Below are 17,984 nucleotides of genomic sequence, written 5' to 3' on the forward strand. Positions count from 1 at the left end.
TCCATTGACGTGAAAAGATTACCTCTTACTGAGCTAAAACCGATTGGCCGTACATGATTGTATGCCAGTGCGCACAAGCTCCCATCGAGATAAAGGCTGTCCTTAATTTTTTGTTTGTTTGTTTGCTTAACGCCCAGCCGACCACGAAGGGCCATATCAGGGCGGTGCTGCTTTGACATAGATAACGTGCGCCACACACAAGACAGAAGTCGCAGCACAGGCTTCATGTCTCACCCAGTCACATTATTCTGACACCGGACCAACCAGTCCAAGCACTAACCCCATAATGCCAGACGCCAGGCGGAGCAGCCACTAGATTGCCAATTTTAAAGTCTTAGGTACTATGACCCGGCCGGGGTTCGAACCCACGACCTCCCGATCACGGGGCGGACGCCTTACCACTAGGCCAACCGTGCCGGTTGTCCTTAATTGAGCCCGAGGTTCACTTCCTGAAGACTTCGCGAAGTGTTTCTACCATAGATCAGTGCCGATGCTTAGTGCAGCAAGCTTCGTGCACTAATAAAAGTAGCTTTCGCGAAGTCGAATTTGCCCAATTGTGACAATTTCTGCGATTTGGGGCATTGTTGACCAACGTTTCTGATTAAATAAACGCGGGGTAAAAGTTGGACCAAAAAGTAAAAAAAAAAAAAAAAAATTTGACTGTACTCACTGACTCCCACTTCAAGCAGCATTTCTAAAAGTTCAAGAAAGTATCAGTGATATCACATTGTAAAACAGATGAAAAAAAAGGAAAATAGTCTTGGGGTGTACAAAACAATCATTTTGACCATAGTGTCTGTTTTCAGTGTACATGCACAGTGACCGAAATGGCCACAATTAATATCAGACGTATTAACAGTATAACTAGCAGTCCCGCTAACAGGCACGTATCTCCACTAGCTCGCCACTCACTCATATTTCACCATTATCAATATTGTGAATGGGTGATTGTTTCCGTAAACGATTGCAAGGCACGAGCCAGTCGGTAATAAGCGAAAATATTGATTGTCACTATTGATTGAGTTTCTGCGACTGTCGACTCGAGCCCTGTTTTGTGGCTGAGTCGAATGTGACATCGATCGATATGATATCAAAGAAACACCGTCTGTTGCCCCCCCAAAAAACCCGGTCTGTTGACTAACTTAGAATTATAATTCGCTTGATTTTCAACAACCAAAAGGAAGAAGAAACAAGTCGCGTAAGGCGAAATTACTACATTTAGTCAAGCTGTGGAACTCACAGAATGAAACTGAACGTAGTCCGCCGCTAGTGCAAAAGGCAGTGAAAGTGACGAGCCTGTTTGGCGCGGCAGCGGTTGCGCTGTGCTTCATAGCGCGCTTTACTGTACCTCTATTCATTTGAACTTTCTGAGCGTGTTTTTAATCCAAACATATCATATCTATATGTTTTTGGAATCAGGAACAGACAAGGAATAAGATGAAATTGGTTTTAAATCGATTTCGGAAATTTAATTTTGATCATAAATGTTATATTTTTAATTTGGCAGTGGCTACTTTGCCGGTACCGGCAACGTAGCCTGTAGACCAAAGTCATTAATTAATTTTTAAGCCACCAAGCTGAAATGCAATACCGAAGTCCGGCCTTCGTCGAAGATTGCTTGGCCAAAATTTCAATCAATTTGATTGAAAAATGAGGGTGTGACAGTGCCGCCTCAACTTTTACAAAAAGCCGGATATGACGTCATCAAAGACATTTATCGAAAAAAAGAAAAAAACGTCCGGGGATGTCATACCCAGGAACTCTCATGTCAAATTTCATAAAGATCGGTCCAGTAGTTTAGTCTGAATCGCTCTACACACACACACAGACAGACAGACAGACAGACAGACAGACAGACAGACAGACACACACACACACACACACACACACACACACACACACACACACATACACCACGACCCTCGTCTCGATTCCCCCTCTATGTTAAAACATTTAGTCAAAACTTGACTAAATGTAAAAAGTGCTCGTTATACACAACAGTTAAATGGTTCAGATAACGGCTTCACATTTTCACATGAAGGATAACTTTATTTCGTGTGTGCACATTTCCTACTGAAGATAAATTCACTGTAAAAAAGAAAAGTGCTCGTTATTCACAACAGTTAAATGGTTCAGATAACGGCTTCACATTTTCACATGAAGGATAACTTTTTTTCGTGTGTGCACATTTCCTACTGAAGATAAATTCACAGGAAAAAAGTGATCGTTATACATAAGTTAAATGGTTCAGATAACGGCTTCACATTTTCAGATGAACGATAACTTTATTTTGTGTGTGCACATTTCCTACTGAAGATAAATTCACGCAATACCAACATTTCAGTTCCTCGTGTTTAGAAGTGAGTGCTCTTGTCAGCAACAGCCATTACACCAGACGAAAAGGGGCGTCCTGAAATGATCTGAAAATCCATTAACACCAGAAACTACAGGGCCGGACTAGGCGAAGAGGAGGGGGGGGGGGGGTTGCCAGTGGTGGCCCAGGGGGATGTCCCCCCTGGCGGCAGGGGCGGATCAGTTCATTTTATGACTGGTTTTTTTCAAAAGTATATTGTGAAGATATGGGTGTGAAGGCGCGAAGCGCCGAGCCGACGGCGCGAAGCACCTAGTTTGCTAGGGGGGTCCGGGGGCATGCCCCCCCGGAAAATTTTGAAAAAAAGGATGCAAAATGGTGCAATCTGGTGCATTCTGAGGATGATCATTACCAGTTTCAGGCAGCAGATTTTGTCACTGATTAATACCCCAGAAATTGAAACTCAATGTAAAATAAAGAAATGCATACCTCATTCAATATTTTTATTTTTTGGCTGGGGGGGGGGGGTCCGGAAACCCTAGAACCCACCCCCCCCCCTCGTTGTGGGGGTCAGGGGGCGAAGCCCCCTGAAGCTGACGGGTAGGTCATATTCTGAGATAGGAAAATGGTCGCTCCTTGCATGAAACGGCTTAAAATAAGCAATAATAAAAAAAAAAATTAAATAAGTAAGGTACATGTTTTGGCTAGGGGGGGGGGGGGGGGGGTTGCGCAACCCCCATAACCCCCCCGGTAGTCCGGCCCTGAACTATACTGCTAGGATACCAGTCCGTCAGCGCCCTGTCAACTGCTGACAATGCAATTTAAATCAGCCTGTCCCCCATTAGATTAGGGTGTGCTTGACATAAATCTTGTGTACTGTAAAGATGTTTTACTTCCGTGTAAACGGTCATTGCACACCGCCAAAGATCTGTCCAGGATTTTACATGGGAAAATGGAATCTTAACCCTTGGAAACACACACACACACACACAAACGCACCTACACACACATACACGCACGCACACACTCACGCACGCACGCACGCACGCACGCACAAACACACATTGGCGCGCACCCACACACACACGCACCCACACACGTACACGCACGCACACACACACACACACACACACACACACACACACACACACACACACACACACACACACACACACACACACACACACACACACACACACACACACACATGTGTAATCTGAGTATGGCTTTTTTCTCTCGCTGAATTGATTTTGAAACTGCCAGGTATATGCCAAATTATTTCAGGAAAAAAAAAATCAGCAGTCTTCCTGCTTTCTCTTCAAATTGAGTAGGGATTCTTTTGCTTTGATGAATTGATGTTGAAACAACCCGGTGTATTAATGTGCAAAATGGGGCGGGGATGTAGCTCAGTCGGTAGCGCGCTGGATTTGTATCCAGTTGGCCGCTGTCAGCGTGAGTTCGTCCCCACGTTCGGCGAGAGATTTATTTCTCAGAGTCAACTTTGTGTGCAGACTCTCCTCGGTGTCCGAACACCCCCCGTGTGTACACGCAAGCACAAGACCAAGTGCGCACGAAAAAGATCCTGTAATCCATGTCAGAGTTCGGTGGGTTATAGAAACACAAAAATACCCAGCATGCTTCCTCCGAAAACGGCGTATGGCTGCCTAAATGGCGGGGTAAAAAACGGTCATACACGTAAAATTCCACTCGTGCAAAAAACACGAGTGTACGTGGGAGTTTCAGCCCACGAACGTAGAAGAAGAAGAAGAAGTAATGTGCAAAATTATTTCAGAAAACAAACAAACAATCATTTTTCTTTCAAACGCATATCCTCTTAGTTTTTTCAACACTTTTTTTTTCTCCCTCACCTTCACGTCTCAACATTCTATCACGCAGCTAGGGAGTTTTCATTTCTTGAAGCCCTGACACTTCACCAGCCGTTCAGTGGCAGTAAATCCACATGACTTTACATGGAGATTTTCCTCGCAAAGCACTGTACACTGTAAACACAGTCTCAGTGGGTTCCTCTGGTGGCGTGAGTGTCGCGACTCCTTTATGATCAGAGATAACGGATCTCTCTCAAGGGCCCTTGTCTAGGGTCCTTATGATTTTATCATAACCGTTCGGTCATGGCACGGTCCTATCTGTTTTCATGGCCAAACAACATACAATCTTCATTTGGCAACGGAATGGGAGAACGATGGCGCGGGGGTGGTGTGCATTCCGAGTCATGGAACCGGTGTAACAGGCCATTTTAACACATAGTCAGTTTCGACCGGGAAGTCATTCTGGGCTAGCCTATTTTGACCCCCACTAGTCAGTTTTGACCTCCCCTTCAAACTTCAAGAATAACTACTTTAGGACCTTTTAAAACAAAATATATGTATATGTGCACAATATTTGTTGGCAAAATGATTAAAAAAAACAACAACCAAAAATCATCAATATTATTGGTTGATCTTCTCTTTCCTAGAGAAAAACAAGTCGCGTAAGGCGAAATTACTACATTTAGTCAAGCTGTGGAACTCACAGAATGAAACTGAACGTAGTCCGCCGCTAGTGCTAAAGGCAGTGAAAGTGACGAGCCTGTTTGGCGCGGCAGCGGTTGCGCTGTGCTTCATAGCACGCTTTACTGTACCTCTCTTCGTTTTAACATTCTGAGCGTGTTTTTAATCCAAACATATCATATCTATATGTTTTTGGAATCAGGAACCGACAAGGAATAAGATGAAATAGTTTTTGAAACGAGTTTGGAAATTTAATTTTGATCATAATTTTTAATTTTTTTTTAACTTTCAGAGCTTGTTTTTAATCCAAATTAACATATCGATATGTTTTTGGAATCAGAAAATGATGAAGAATAAGATGAACGTAAATTTGGATCGTTTTATTAAAAATTTTTTTTTTTACAATTTTCTGATTTTTAATGACCAAAGTCATTAATTAATTTTTAAGCCACCAAACTAAAATGCAATACCGAAGTCCGGCCTTCGTCGAAGATTGCTTGGCCAAAATTTCAATCAATTTGATTGAAAAATGAGGGTGTGACAGTGCCGCCTCAACTTTTACAAAAAGCCGGATATGACGTCATCAAAGACATTTATCGCAAAAAAGAAAAAAACATCCGGGGATATCATTCCCAGGCACTCTCATGTCAAATTTCAGAAAGATCGGTCCAGTAGTTTAGTCTGAATCGCTCTACACACACACACACACACGCACACACGCACATACACCACGACCCTCGTCTAGATTCCCCCTCTATGTTAAAACATTTAGTCAAAACTTGACTAAATGTAAAAAGGAGCCTATGCTATGCACAATTCGGGACATTATTTTTTTCTCTGCAAATAATTCGATTTTTTTTTAATCGAGCTGCTGTCCTTTGGAATCACTCATACTCAACAGTTTCCCATCGAAGTCGATCACGTTCGTAGACTGGAGGTATACTTACAGCCATACATAACAAATACGAGATTAAATTAGACGATTTCGACCCCTTCAACATCGCACATATCAACAGTTCTCCCGGCGTGCTAAAGTAAATGTGACGGTTTGACGGACTAGTAAAGCGCGAACAAACAAAGCAGTGTTATGGTAAGTAATATTAGGGCACACTGAGTGGTGACTCAAACAATGAATGCCGAACAACGCCTGCTATACATCTTGCAAGGTTATGTGTCTTGTGAAAAGAAGTACATAATTATCTACATAGAAGCAAACACGTTTTTAAGTTTACAAGGGGAAACGAGTGTAAGCGCGCTAAGATCAATAAACGTGTATTATGCCGCCATAGATCGTAGGCCGAGTGGTGTGTGTGTGTGTGTGTGTGTGTGTGTCAGTGTGGTGTGTGTATGTGTGTGTGTGTGTTCGCTTGTTCCTCGCCGCTGTTCAGAATTCTGTCCAGAATTTTCTCACCTAAGTGGTGAAGAATCGTTGTTAGCCATAAGCTTTTTTTGTCGTTGTGCCCGCCTGGCTGTTCTTTACCAGGTTTTCGTTGCTATGGCAGAACCGATACATTCACATTTGTTTAGTATGGCATAATCCATTTTATTGCTTACCTGATAAGTCAATACAAATGTGTGCAAGCTATTCCAGACTTCTATGGAGTTTTCTGTTTTTTAGAATTCGACCAGGATTGTATGTTTAACATTGAACCAAGATCTTATTTGAGTGAACCAGAATTTAAACCCAAAAAAGAATTTGAACCAGAATAGTATGAATGATACTTAATTTGAGTGAACCAGAATTGTATGGAAGATACTCAATTTGAATGAACCAGGTCAGAATTATAGTTATGAAAAGGCATAATACTCATTTTCCAATTACCCCAAAACACTTCCATTCTTTTTTCGCGAGAGACGGCAGTCGCACACTGCTCGTTGCAGCAACAAAGTGTGGGAAAGTACAAGGAATAACGCAGGTCTACATTGATCATTCATTCACATTAAAACGGCTGATATCATCTGATGGGAAATCATTCCATGTGAAGAGAAACTGTCAATACAGGCATGAGACCAAGGGTAGGGCGCATGATGGCGAGAGAGGTGAAGGGACAGGGAATGTTTACAGTGCCGTGTGTCGGGCTGTGAGCAGTGCCCACCAATGTTTAGCTCAGGCACCGTGGCGGCAGACGCGCCTTAGTTCTATGCAGGAAAATGCTGCGCACTATTCTTGCCATCTGGCCAACTGTCGTCCTCATCTCTAAGGCAGACTGATACCAAGAGGTGTAAGTTACACCCGCCTTCAGGCTCAGGCATTTTCAAACGCTCGACTCAAGACTAAATAGAGGAAGGTAGAACGTCCAAGGGGAAAGGAGCAATCACACTTTGTGTGTTCTCATTGGGATATTATATACTGCTGGTGAGCGGGGGGGTTGCAATCCAGATAGAGCTGCGTTATTGATTTTTTTTGGGGGGTGGGGATTGTTAGGAATTCATTGTGCCAGATGTCATACAAGATTGTGCGTGTAAGTTTCCTGCAAAACTCCCAAACAAAATTAAGACTGCGAGAAAATCAAATCCCGATATCAAGACCTCGAAGTGTCACAAGTCAACAGTGATTAACACCGAAAAGAACAGCGTCTCTCTGTATATCCATTTTTCATTTCACTTAATATCTTCTTCATGTGGGTTCGCGTACAAGAGCCTCTTTAGAAAATCCAATCACACAGACGTACCGAGGCCTTTGAATGGAATAAAAGTCAATATTGACCCTGTACTTTGTGCGAGACAATTCAAGTAAGTCCAACACAAACCTACCCTCATGCTCTGCTCTCGGTAAACAGAGAATGCTGTCTGTTTCAATTTTCAATTAAAGCTTGGGGTTCTGTTTGCCTGCAGGGGTGCTTCTTTTGAATAAAACACTCGTAAGATCTTGCAGGATCGTACTGTGATATATGGGATATTTGTCAGTCTCAGGACTGGTGCCTTGGTGATTCATGTACGTTTCTTCTTTCGTGAAATGGACAAAGAAGCGGTCCTGAAATTAGAATTCGCTATGTTCTGGAAAAGCGTTTAAATTTGCATGGTATTTTCTCAAATATCTAAACTCTGTTTTTGCAACAAAAACTTGTGCGTACGCGCGCGTGTGTTTGATTGTGTATGTCGTGTCGTGTGTGTGTGTGTGTGTTTATGTGTGTGTGTGTTTATGTGTGTTCATGCGGGTGGTTAGTGACTAATATTAATGTTTCTGTTGGAGATCAAGTTGTTACAAGATAATTAGCATAAACTCTTTATCTACGGTTACAACCTTATCCATCGATAATATTACTTTTCTCTCTATCTTTCACGCGTACACTCTCACGCGCACGCACGCGGCCACCACGCACCACCCATTATACTAAAACCGACGCTCTCACACTGCACACATCTGATTATTTGTTTCATCAATGCCCCACATCGGTGTAAGGGAGGTAAGCACGTTCACGCTCACTTACACCACCCTGATCAGTTGTTTCCCTTGAAAGACATTCTTCGTATTCCAGCAAGATGCTTCTGCAACATCGCTATTAACAGGAGAGGGCATAAAATTGAAGTCTGGAACAGAGTGTAAAGACCTTATCGTAAGTAAGACATAGAAAGCTACTAAACAAATGAAAAATGTTCTTCACCAAAAATATTGATCCAACTTATCTTGTGTAACTGCTGTCTCAAAGCTGGTGTATATTGACTATCTCTCTCTCTCTCGCACACAAAACACTATTGTAACAAATGCCCATCTCTTTCATATGAGCAACAGAGACACAGACGCCTACACACACAAGCGAGCTGAAAGTCAACTCAATGTTTATCAGTTTTCTACATTTTATTGTTTTAGAACATTTTTATTGAGTGTGAGACAAAAATACATCTTTTCAAACTAAGGCCAAAAAAAAAAAAATTGTCTGTTTAGGGTAACCCGACCGACCCTATCGATTTGGCGCCGACCCAAAAACTTTTTTTTTATTTCAAAAAAGAAAAAAGAAAAAAAAAGAGGTAAAAATGCTAAAAAGAGACATTTGGCGTTTCTTTCTCTCCCTTTCTCTCTGTTTTATTTATACGTTAGTTTTGAAACATGTATTCATCAAATATAAGAAGTGAATGTTCAGCCAACATAGCATTTACACACACACACAAAAAAACAAAAAAAACAACAAAAAAAAAACTTTACCTACCTACCGACCCTACTTTTTTTGGTCATGTTACCCTAAACAGACAATTTTTTTTGTTGGCCTAACAAGCAATCGCAGATGCAAAATACTGCTGTAATCATCAATATACATATTTCAGAGGTTAGACACAAGCTATGTATCAGAAAAAAAAGAAAAAAAAAAAGAAGAAAAAAACTCAAACCCAGAAAACAGGCCTGCAGAATCTCAATCCTTCAACAACAAAATTATCAAAAAATTGCTCCAGGGGCTTGCAACGTAGTACAATATATTACCTTACTGGGAGAATGCAAGTTTCCAGTACAAACGACTTAACATTTCTTACATACTGCTTGACTAAAAATCTTTACAAACATTGACTATATTCTATACAAGAAACACTTAACAAGGGTAAAAGGAGAAACAGAATCCGTTAGTCGCCTCTTACGACATGCATGCTGGGGAGCATCGGGTAAATTCTTCCCCCTAACCCGTGGGGGGTAGAAAATCTATCATCAAAGTATTTTACCGAATATTGACATGATACAACTTCATTTTAAAAAGTGACGCTTAGAGTGGATTACATATATAGGCTCCCAATAGGCTGTCTGTGAAGGGATACTTATTTCTCTCTCTATCTCTGCTAAGAGATTTTAACAAATCTCGGAAGAAAGTCTCTGCTGACTTTCAATTGTTTCTTTCACAATTTCTGATGTTTTATATATCTATATATATATACGACTTGTGTCTGTGTGTGTGTCTGTGTATCTGTCTGTGTATTTGTGTATTCGCCATGCACGGCCAAAGTTCTCGATGGATCTGCTTCAAATTTGGTGGGCTTATTCAGAGAGACCCCGGACACAACCTCATCGATGAGATATTTCAACACGTGCTCTCAGCGCGCAGCGCTGAACAGATTTTGGTTCCACCTCAGCTATTTGGTTTCCACCTCAGCTACCCGGGCCCCCATACCGACACACCATAGCCGCTACACCACATCACAACGCCAAAGTTCTCGGTGGATCTTTTTCAAATTTGGACACCGTATTCAGCTACACCCCGGACACAATATCATCGATGAGATATTTCAACACGTGCTCTCAGCGCGCAGCGCTGAACTGATTTTGGTTTTTGTGTTCATTTCACCATTATAAGTAACTCTTCCTTATCTTCTCCAGTGTTTGGCGTTTATCTCCCTTCCTTCGTGTGGCTTTCCCGTTCAGTTGTAAGTTACTACTATTTTTAGAATGTCACTGCGCTGTCCACTGCGCTGTCCACAACGCTTCCCTTGCACGCGTAAGTTGTTCTTACTGTCAAAGTGAAAAGGTCGAATCAATTTATAGCCACGCGAAAAATACACTCTCACCTATCTCTATATATTTATAGATACAGATATGCATATATATATATACGGCTTCTCTGTGTGTGTGTGTGTTTGTGTGTGTGTGTGAGCAACACCTGTGCATTGTTCAGTTCTGTTTGTGATGTGGTCTGGCGGCTTTTGTATAATTTTAAGTACTGGCCTTCCTTTGAGAAGCCATAACTTGCTCAGTCCTGTTTGAGTGGAGTTCGCCTCCAAAGGTGATTAACACGGTTACATTCGTCGACAAGGATGGGACTCGATATGGTCAGGAATGGCATTATGGCCACTGAATCATTTTCGTGCTGTTCCCATTCCACGAATCTGGGAGGGACCTAAGCTTGGCGGGTCCATTGTTCGGACCCGGCGAAGCCGGCGTACGGCTCTAAGTACTTCTTCCCGGCGAAGCCGGCTACCCGGGTATTCATTCTAGTATATATATATATATATAAGAAAAAGAGAAGGATAAATTAAGAAAGAAGTTCTGTCTTTAGAAGTTCCAAGTATTCAATAAGTTACAGTGTCTCTTTTTCAGGGGACACACACATGTGCACACACATGCATGTACAAGAGTGCACATGTCTTTTGCAGTTGTGCTTATCTCACCAATGAAAATGCAGCATCAAAAATTAACAGCAAGTTTCAGTCAACACAAAGAATGTACCCAATTTCTGATAGGAGGTAACACCAAACATACCTGAATCAAGAGAATCAATTGAAGAGAAGTTCAGAAAATAGAAACCATTTATCAAGTATCTTTTATTGAATCTGTAATTTGTTTTCTCCACATGCAGGGACAGATACCAGATATTATTATACAAATTTAGCTACAAGTACTATGTAACAATATAAGGCACTTGCAAATCGACAATGTTCAAAAATAGCTTTGTTGGGTTTTCATTGGCGGCGCAAGAGTTGAGCCCCTTGGAAACAAGAAGAGCAAACGCTCGATCGAGTCACTTTCGCAGTTCTGAATATTATATGAGGCATCAGATGGACAGGAAGAAATTGCTATTCACAACACAATGAGTCACGTTCACATAAAATTTGAGCCCGGTCACTTTTATAGTTTCCGAGAAAAGCCCAACGTTAAGTTGTGTGTTGCCGAACAGAAAAGGCTAGTTATCTCCCTTGTTTTTCTGATAACGTTCGTAAAAGGCTACAGATGTAAATACTTTGATGTAAAGAATAATCCTACAAAGTTTCAATCACATCCGATGAACTTTGTCAAAGATATAAAATGTCTAATTTTTCCTTTGACGCTGACCTGTGACCTTGAAAAAGGTCAAAGGTCAACGAAACCATCGTTAAAGTGTAGAGGTCATTGGAGGTCACGACTAAACAAAATATGAGCCCGATCGCTTTGATAGTTTCCGAGAAAAGTCCAACGTTAAGGTGGTGTCTACGGACGGCCGGCCGGATGGCCGGCCGGACAGACTAACACTGACCGATTACATAGAGTCACTTTTTCTCAAGTGACTCAAAAAATGAGGCAAATAATTGCCGATGATATGTGGACTCTTCTATTATGTTCATGGGAGGCATCGCCCATGTACAATCGTGTTTTGCACAAGCATGTTTTTCAATGTATGACCGGTTATTCCAAGCCATTTAAGCAGCCAGACTCCCTTTTCAGGGATGCGTGATGCGTGATGCGTGATGGGTGTGTGTGTGTGTGTGAGTGTGTGTGTGTGTGTGTGAGAGAGAGACAGAGGTAGAGACAGAGACAGAAACACCAACATGCATATTCTTGCTCCTTCTGTGCTAAAATCATCACATGGGGTTTCACAAGGCTAGCTGCTAACATTTGAACATAAGGTCATGTGTAAATGCTTGTTTGTTTAATCTTCTGTGCTCATATTAAGAAAAAAACCCACTAAAATATCCATAATACTGAAAATGCTCTACATGTACAATAAACCTTTCTTTCTTTATTTGGTGTTTAACGTCGTTTTCAACCACGAAGGTTATATCGTGACGGGGAAAGGGGGGAGATGGGATAGAGCCACTTGTCAATTGTTTCTTGTTCACAAAAGCACAAACCAAAAAATTGCTCCAGGGGCTTGCAACGTCGTACAATATATGACCTTACTGGGAGAATGCAAGTTTCCAGTACAAAGGACTTAACATTTCTTACATACTGCTTGACTATCTTTCTTTCTTTCTTTATTTGGTGTTTAACGTCGTTTTCAACCACGAAGGTTATATCGTGACGGGGAAAGGGGGGAGATGGGATAGAGCCACTTGTCAATTGTTTCTTGTTCACAAAAGCACAAACCAAAAAATTGCTCCAGGGGCTTGCAATGTAGTACAATATAAATGACCTTACTGGGAGAATGCAAGTTTCCAGTACCAGGGATGTCGTTAGGCGTCGGACATATATATAACGATGAAAATCCCCAAATGTCCGATTCACATTGTCGCATGTCGGTCAGATGTCCTATCGTTTTAGCCTGAGCGTGGTCATTGTCCGATATGTACTCCATTCCTTCAGACAGCGCGATATTCGTTAATTTTCATTTCAAGATACAAATCTTCTAAAAGACCGAACGCTCTCGTGTTCAGCTGACACTGAAGTTGTCAGTGCCGCGTGCGGATCTTTTCTTTTGTCGGGAATTTCCGAACCGTTTGCGGTATGCGCCGTTTGGGTATAACCGTCTCGGTGCAGCGCACTGATCTAAAAATAGTGGATTCTTTTTAGATCAGTGCATGCTACAGGAGTACGGGAGACAACTCCAACTGACTGAATTTGTAGTCTGCTTTTGTTTTCGATACGAGACGAAGCACTGAATTATGCCGCTGAAAAAAACCTAAAGCCTGCAAAAGATCAGCATTAGATCAAACCGATCATTTTGTTTGTCAACTTTTATCCAAATCATGCAGTATTTAATCAAAGTACGTGAGCTCTGAAGTTGTTCATGTTGGTTTCTTTTTTGTGGTTTCTTTGAAACTAAACAAATACAACATTATACGCACACTGTGTTGATGTCTTTACTATATTATGTGTGTGTTCTACAGTGCGCGCGCGCGTGTGTGTGTGTGTGTGTGCGTGTGTGTGTGGGCGCATGACTTTGGAACAATTCCATGGAATGTGTTATAAGCTGTTTGGCGCAAATTCATAATGTCCTATTACACTTTCTGAAAGCGGTCAAATGTCCTATTGATGCTGAAGAACTCAGGACATTTGTCCTATAGGTATGAATTTGTAGCAACATCCCTGAGTACAAAGGACTTAACATTTCTTACATACTGCTTGACTAAAATCTTTACAAACATTGACTATATTCTATACAAGAAACACTTAACAAGGGTAAAAGGAGAAACAGAATCCGTTAGTCGCCTCTTACGACATGCTCCCCAGCATGGGGTAAATTCTTCCCCCGAACCCGCGGGGGGATATATAAATTATTAACCAAAGCAAGCATCACACCAGTAAACTTAAAGCTCAAAAATAGGATGCAGTGCACATAAATGTTGTACATGTACAGAAATCAGTGAACAAAAGGGGACTTGAGTTCATAACAGACAAATAAACCAATAACAATTTGGTTTAAACTGAGCGAATAAGACATCACAGGTCCAAAATACCCATATGACCAGGAAAATGGTACATATACATACATGTGCTTTGCTTCATTGATACAATTAATGAACCAACAGAGGTAAAAGCAGCAAAGCTTTTCTCGACATTTGGAAAATGAAAAAACATCCAGAAAATAATTAATACCAGCATCTGACAAAATTTGACAACTAACGGAAAAGAAACAACCATTTCCTAATCATATCAAGGATTTAAAAAAAAAAAAAGAGAGAAGAAAACCACCTCCACACACAAACACAGAAAAAACTGCAGTCTGTTCAGTAAAAGAGCCGTGATGCCAACTCTACACCACAGTTCACAACTCACTTCAGTTCATTCCTGAACGAATAACTTTGAAGTAACACAAAAGTAGAACAATTGCTATGGGACATATATGACATTAATTACAGTCGTGCTGAACAGTTTAAACTTGCACACATTCATGCGTGTGAGTGTGTGTGTGTAAGGGGCTCACATATGTAACTTCAGCAGAACCGACGACGCACCGCAGCTCATCCAAGCCCGCTACACGTTGCATGAAAGGAAAACAGGCCAAGTACTTGTCATAATCCCTATCGCGGCATAAATGATAGGCCGTGCGTCGTCTGTGCCGCTGAAACTGCGCAGGTATATTCTGCGAATAACGAAGCAGCACCGTTCAACTCACAAAATATAGATTCTTTCTTTCTTTATTTGGTATTTAACGTCGTTTTCAACCACGCAGGTTATATCGCGACGGGGAAAGTGGGGGAGATGGGATAGAGCCACTTGTCAATTGTTTCTTGTTCACAAAAGCACTAATCAAAAATTTGCCCCAGGGGCTTGCAACGTAGTACAATATATTACCTTACTGGGAGAATGCAAGTTTCCAGTACAAAGGACTTAACATTTTTTACATACTGCTTGACTAAAATCTTTACAAAAATTGACTACATGTATACTCTATACAAGAAACACTTAACAAGGGTAAAAAGAGAAACAGAATCCGTTAGTCGCCTCTTACGACATGCTGGGGAGCATCGGGTAAATTCTTCCCACTAACCCGCGGGGAGTAAATATAGATTCATTGTTAAGCAAAACATTACTTAGTGAATTACTTAGTTAAGCAAAACATTACTTAGTGAATTACTTAGTTAAGCAAAACATTACTTAGTGAATTACTTAGTCAAGCAAAATATTACTTAGTGAATTACTTAGTTAAGCAAAACATTACTTAGTGAACTACTTGGTTAAGCAAAACATTATTTGACGGGGGTCAATATAATTCACCAATTTGACCAACTGGCCTTGCACTTTGAAGCTAATGTTTTTATTCAAAATAGTTTCAACAATGTCAAAGCATCAAACTCTAAAGGATTAGTCATCCATCTCTTCAAAGATGTATCTTCGTGATTGGAAAAGTCTGTCTCATAAAACAATGGCTGTGTCTGCACTGAGGAAAAAAATCAGGCACAATTAACATTACATGGCTATGCAGTTTTCTGTTTGAAGCCCTGACACTTGACTAGCCTAGCCCTTCAGTGGCAGTAAATCCATGACTTTACAACAAAATTGTAATCAACACTCCAACAACAAGAATCAAGAGCACAGAATCCGCAAACATCAACACTCAAGAACACAAAATCTGCACACAAATACACCTAGGAACACAAACTCCACACAAACTTAAAATCCAAATAAATTACATAAGAACGAAAAGCAACAAGAAGAGCAAACGCTCGATCGAGTCACTTTCGCAGTTCTGAATATTATATGAGGCATCAGATGGACAGGAAGAAATTGCTATTCACAACACAATGAGTCACGTTCACATAAAATTTGAGCCCGGTCACTTTTATAGTTTCCGAGAAAAGCCCAACGTTAAGTTGTGTGTTGCCGAACAGAAAAGGCTAGTTATCTCCCTTGTTTTTCTGATAACGTTCGTAAAAGGCTACAGATGTAAATACTTTGATGTAAAGAATAATCCTACAAAGTTTCAATCACATCCGATGAACTTTGTCAAAGATATAAAATGTCTAATTTTTCCTTTGACGCTGACCTGTGACCTTGAAAAAGGTCAAAGGTCAACGAAACCATCGTTAAAGTGTAGAGGTCATTGGAGGTCACGACTAAACAAAATATGAGCCCGATCGCTTTGATAGTTTCCGAGAAAAGATATAAAATGTCTAATTTTTCCTTTGACGCTGACCTGTGACCTTGAAAAAGGTCAAAGGTCAACGAAACCATCGTTAAAGTGTAGAGGTCATTGGAGGTCACGACTAAACAAAATATGAGCCCGATCGCTTTGATAGTTTCCGAGAAAAGTCCAACGTTAAGGTGGTGTCTACGGACGGCCGGCCAGACGGCCGGCCGGACAGACTAACACTGACCGATTACATAGAGTCACTTTTTCTCAAGTGACTCAAAAATGGTGGCTCAACCAACCAAACCCTAGCTCACACAAATTAGGAAAAATCCAGCAGATACTGTTTGACCGCCCAAGGCAGTGGCAGGGTGTCCACTCTTTCCGCAACGCGTCTGTTCAATGCTTTGTACACCGACACTCTCGCAATCTGTTTCAATGAGCGCGGTGTTTCAGTCATAGAGTGTACAGTCGAGATAAAACTGTCTGTGTGGGGGTACAGCAAAGAGTGGGCGTCTAGGACGTGGAATCCCGTCATCCCTCGGGCAGACTGCAGGCAGTCATACAGCGCCTTGTGGTCCATCGCGTTGTAGAACAGCTGCAACATCGCGCGAGTTCCTTTGGCAATGTTTTCTGTAGAGGTCGACGGGGAGCTCTGTCGCTCCCTCGCCTTTTGCAGGTACAAGCTGACTGGTTGTGTTCCCTGCTTCTTGAGGAAAATGGAACTCTGGGAATGGCAGATGATGGGCTCAGACTGGTAGGGTTCAAGGTCAGGGTCAGCGCCCCACTGCAGGAGCGTGAGGAGCCAGTTGTAGACCAAGCTGAACTCAGCGCTGGTGGTGGCAAGCTCTGACAGGCGCACAAACTCAATCAAAGCGTTCCCTTTGCCCCCGCGAAGGAAGGGACTGCTGCGCTGCGTTTTGTGGTTAGGGTCAAGGCCGTTGGAGAGCAACAACCTCAGCAAGTCATTGGTGAACTGGGCGAAAGAAGCCTGCAAGACCGTGTCTGATCGCACAGTGTGTTCGCTGAAGCAGCGTCGACAAACCATAGCCACCAAGGTTGCTGCCGTGCCCTGGAAGGAGTCTGTGAAGTTGACATTCGCCCCGTAGTGCACCATCGTCTCCACGGCCTTGAGAGCGTCCTTGGCCTGAGCAACAAGCCTGGGGACACTGTCGTACAGAAAGCACTGCACGAGGAGCATGAGCGGCGTGTGACCCACAGCACAAGTGAAGTCCACAGGCGCTTCATGCTCCAGAAGAACCTCCATGGCGTGGGCCAGTGTGGCGTAGTCGTTCTGGTACTCCACGATGAACATGTCTGGCTGCGACGTGCGCACGCAGGGACAGGGCTCCCCCTGGCGGCAGGCCTTGAGTGCGATGTGCAGCATGCGACTCAGCGGCTGCAGGCCCGGACCGTTCAGCATCAAGGGGTCGGCATTGAACTGCAGCAGCTCCTCGATTGCCATCAACACCTGCACAAAGCATGCAAACATATATAGCAAGGTACATCAACACTTGCACAATGCAGGCACTAGTAGCAATGCACATCAACAACCGTACAAAGCGCACACATTTAATGATGCCTGTCAGCACAAACATAGCCTTTGATATCTGATCCATGAATCAAACGTAAAAACGATGCCAGCATATCACTCTAAAATGAAAGAAAATATTATGCCTTGAATATTATTTTGATAGAGATAATAGACAAAGGGACAAGAGAAGTTGTCCTTTCAAGGGAGGTAGTCCTCTCATCAAACGGGCTTTACATTGCAGGTATGACTGTACAACAGTGACCCCCCCCCCCCCTTTAAGAACCCCCAATTTAAGACATTCCTTTTTAATAATAATACCCTCCTTTCTCAAATGATTTGTTCATAGCCTCTGTAAATTTACCCCCATTTTAAGACTCTGTGGTCCTACCGTCCTTTGTCGCTGCCCTACACGCCACCAGGCGTGAAAGGCAGTAAGTAAGTAAGTTAAG

At 42.1% G+C, this 17,984-nt stretch overlaps 2 protein-coding genes across 3 annotated transcripts in view; one reads left to right on the top strand and one right to left on the bottom strand.

The window, feature by feature from the left end:
* LOC138962701 (uncharacterized) overlaps window positions 1-17,984 on the top strand; it is a 223,453-nt gene that overhangs the window by 117,552 nt on the left and 87,917 nt on the right. The gene's annotated exons all lie outside the window — the stretch shown is intronic.
* LOC138962699 (ankyrin-1-like) overlaps window positions 8,599-17,984 on the bottom strand; it is a 36,667-nt gene continuing 27,281 nt past the window's right edge. Inside the window, exons 3-4 of one of the 2 annotated variants that reach the window (XR_011454580.1) lie at window positions 9,025-17,472; window positions 8,599-8,671 (exon numbers count right to left, since the gene is read on the bottom strand). Coding sequence is in view for 1 of the 2 variants with exons in the window: in XM_070334623.1 (XP_070190724.1) it covers window positions 16,324-17,472 (1,149 nt within the window). In the remaining variant the exon portion in view is untranslated. Of the gene's footprint in view, window positions 17,473-17,984 lie in introns of both variants that reach the window. The other variant, XM_070334623.1, reaches the window with a different exon arrangement.

This window comes from Littorina saxatilis, linkage group LG3, assembly GCF_037325665.1.
Source record: "Littorina saxatilis isolate snail1 linkage group LG3, US_GU_Lsax_2.0, whole genome shotgun sequence".
Lineage (NCBI taxonomy): Eukaryota > Metazoa > Mollusca > Gastropoda > Littorinimorpha > Littorinidae > Littorina > Littorina saxatilis.